The following is a 3,702-nucleotide window of genomic DNA, read 5'->3' as shown; positions in this document are numbered from 1 at the left end:
CAGTGCATGCAGCACATGCAACAAGCAGTGCATGCATGCATGCAGTGCATGCAGCGCATGCAACAAGCAGTGCATGCATGCATGCAGTGCATGCATGCATGCAGTGCATGCATGCATGCATGCATGCATGCATGCATTGGCTGTTAGTGATCCCGGCATAGAAATAATGTTTTCTAAAGCCCCAAGCTAAATTTGAAGTTTCTCTGCATCAAAGTTTGTAGAGAATTCTGCGTCTAAAGAGCAGCATTTTTGCTGCTGCAGCAGCAGCAGCAGCTGCAGCAGCAGCTGCAGCAGCAGCAGCAGCAGTTGGTGCTGCTGCTGCTGCTGCTGTATATGATGTTTCCTGCTGCTGTTGCTGCTTAATAGATTTACTTTTCGTGTTTTCGTTATTATTATACAAAACATAACGCCACCATATGGCCTCTTATTTGTTTTAGAAACCTTTATTTATATTTATTATATTTATTATATTTATTTATATTTATTTATTATATTTTTTATATTTATTATATTTATTATATTTATTATATTTATTATATTTATTATAGTTTCTCTCTGTCCCTCTCTCTCTGTCTATATATATATATATATATATATATATATATATATATATATATATATATTATTTTCTATATTGAGATATTAGTATATTAATAGTAAGATATTACTTAACTTATAGATTTCAATATAAATAAACTATGGTGATACTCTATATATAGAATAGATAGAATTAGTATAATAATTATATATTATTTTTTTAATATGCATATTAATATAAGTATTTGCGTAGTAAAAACAAAAAAAAATAAAATATTTTAATATTATTAGCGACAAAATAAAAACTTTTTGTTTTTATTTCGGGTGTATGCATGCACGAAATAGAGAAAGCCAAAAGTGAGTTTCAGCACAAAAGAGAAAAAAAAAAAAAAAAAGTTTTTTTGTTTCCCGATGAATAAATTATTTATAAATATAATATTAAATAAACTAATAATTAATTTTACTTTTTTTTTTTTTTATTTCTATATATATATATATTGCACTGCTGCTGAGGTGTACATACACCCCAGATAGTAGGCGCGAACCATCAAAGTTGAATCAGAGAGAAAGCTGCATAAATTTATGATTAAATTTGCGTAATTTTATGTTTTTTTAATTATATTTTATTTATTTTTTGTATTTCTTTGAGTGAAACTCGAAAAAACGCAAAAAAAATACAGCTTTCTCTCTGCTTTCCGCAGCCAGAGAAGAAACCAGAAAAAAAGAAAAAAACAGAAACATGAAACACAAACAACGTAAAGCTATTCAAATACATTAAAAACTAAACAACAGACGATGCGACAACATAACCACATATACTTATGGTCCTAAGAAGAAACTGCAGCAGCAGCAGCAGCAGCTGCTGCTGCTGCTGCTGGTGCTGCAGTTTCTGCTGCAGGAAGGAGTTGCTGCAGCTCTTGCTGCAGCACTTTCTATTGAAGGAATGTATAATATTTGGCGAGTAATATGAATGTTGTATTTTTATTGTTTTAATAGTAATTTATAAATATAAATAAAAAAAAAATAATTATATTTATTATAATATAATAATATTTATTTTTTATATTCAAAGAATACAACAAAAACAAAAATGTTTATTTATATCCCCTTGATAGCAGCAGAAAGAAGATCAGCAGCAGGAACAGCAACAGCAGCAGCAGGAGCATCAAGAAGAGGAGTAAGAGTACTTGTATATTGCTGCTGCAGCAGCATCTGCTGCTGCATCTGCTGCTGCTGCTGCAGCTGCTGCTGCTGCTGCTGTTGCTGCTGTTTTTTTTGTATGCGCCAGAGTATAAATATCCACAGGTACTGCAACAAGAGAAAGAAGAGAATGATGTGAGTAGCAGCAGCAAGCGAGAGCTGCCTATACACCGCAACAGCAGAATATAAAGGGTTCACTAACAAGGAGAGGGCCCCCCCTATCAGCTGAAGGGCCCCCACCAAACGCCCAAAATGCTGCTGCGGGAATCTCCTCTCTACATAAACAAACAGCTGGCTTGTATATACAGAAACAAATATAGTAAAACAAAATATAGATATATAACTCAGGTAATATGCAGACCCTGCTGCTGCTGCTTCTGCTGCTGCTGCTGCTGCTGCTGCTGCTCCTGCTGCTGCTGGTGGTGGTGGTGGTGATGGTGGTGCTGGTGGTGGCGGTGGTGCTGCTGCTGCTGCTGCTGCAGCGCATGCATATGCTAGAACCCCGCTTGTGGTTGCTATGCACATCAATACTAAAACCCCAAAAGCATCAGCAACAGCACCAAGACAAAGACAAGGAAGAAAAGAGAGAGGCAGCAGCTTCTCTAGTGCAGCAACAGCAGCAGCAGAAAAATATAAAAAAGGAGATTCCTGATAAAATACAACAGCACAAGAAACAACACTAAAATAAATACATAAAAATATACATTCATATATATATAAATTAAAAAAACGAAAAAAAAATATAAAATATACACCATCACCTGTATGTACACCGCAACATGAAGACAAATCCTCCCCTACAACCATACTTTCTCTCTCTGTTCTATTTGCTGCTGCTGCTGCTGCTGCTGCTGCTGTTGCTGCTGCTGCTTCTCTGTCCTCTTGCTGCTCCTGCTGCTGCAACTGCATATGCTCCTGCTGCTGCTGCAACTGCATATGCTCCTGCTGCTGCTCCTCCAACTGCATCTGCTGCTGCTGCTGCAACTGCATCTGCTGCTGCTGCTGCTGCTGCTGCTGCTGCTGCTGCTGCTGCTGCTGCTGGTGTTTGTCTTTGAATCCACTATTGGTGAGAAAGAGAGCAGCAAGAAGGAGACAGAGTCCGGGCCCCAGCAGCGCATAGAGAGAGAAGATACGTAGAGGCTGCTGCAGCTGCAGCAGCTGAGCAGCAGCAGCAAGGAGAGGAGGAACAGCAAAAGAAACAGAAGCAGCAGCACCAAATAAACAAATAAAAATAGCTTCGTGATGAGAGAAGAGAGATGCTGCAGTAAGAAGAGGCAGAAATGCTGTATCTGTTGCTGCTCCTATCAGTATAAAACCTAAATATAAAAATATATCTCCTGCTGCTGCTGCTGCTGCTGCTCCTCCTCCTCCTCCTGCTGCTGCTGCTGCTGCTGCTGCTGCTGCTGCATACAAACATATACAACCCAGTATATGCATGCAGTAGCCGCATGCAGCTGTGAACCGGGGCCCCACTCTATCTATCAATACACCAGCAGCAACGCTTGCTGCTGTCATCGAGAAAAGAGATAAAGAATATAAATGTTCTACTGCTGCTTCTTGTGCTGCACACACCTGCTGCTGCTGCTGCTGCTGCTGCTGCTGCTGCAGCTGCTGCTGCATGTGTTGCTGCTGCTGGTGGTGGTGGAGAAATATTCCTCCTCCTCCTCCTTCTGTTGCTGCTGCTGCTGCTGCTGCTGTTGCTGCTGCTGCTGCTCCATCTACACACAAAGAAGCAAAGCCCCCAGACTGCAGCACCATAGAAGCCAAAGCAGCCCACCCAAAGTAAATGCTTCCAGTCAAAGCAGACATTAACGTGCATGCAGCAGCAATCACCCACCGAGGGGCGCAGCAGCGGCAGCCCCGCCAGCCCCCTACACGCCACCACGGGCTCCCGTCTCCTCTCCCGCATGCACGGAACCAGGGGGCCCCCCGGGGGCCCCTGGGGCCCCCCCCAAGGGGGGCCCC

The 3,702-nt window shown here is 41.2% G+C and overlaps 1 protein-coding gene across 1 annotated transcript; it reads right to left on the bottom strand.

Moving 5' to 3' along the window:
- Positions 1-1,635: 1,635 nt before the first annotated feature.
- EMH_0076850 (uncharacterized protein) lies at positions 1,636-3,495 on the bottom strand (the record flags this gene model as incomplete). Its single annotated transcript, XM_038022746.1, has 4 exons — positions 1,636-1,900; positions 2,099-2,267; positions 2,547-2,895; positions 3,211-3,495. The coding sequence occupies 4 exons, from the start codon at positions 3,493-3,495 to the stop codon at positions 1,636-1,638; spliced, it is 1,068 nt and encodes a 355-aa protein (XP_037878600.1).
- Positions 3,496-3,702: the final 207 nt, after the last annotated feature.

Source organism: Eimeria mitis, genomic scaffold (genome assembly GCF_000499745.2).
Source record: "Eimeria mitis Houghton genomic scaffold, Emh_scaff4657, whole genome shotgun sequence".
NCBI lineage: Eukaryota > Apicomplexa > Conoidasida > Eucoccidiorida > Eimeriidae > Eimeria > Eimeria mitis.
The sequence above is the reverse complement of the archived record's forward strand: the minus strand, read 5'-3'. Positions and strand labels throughout refer to the sequence as shown.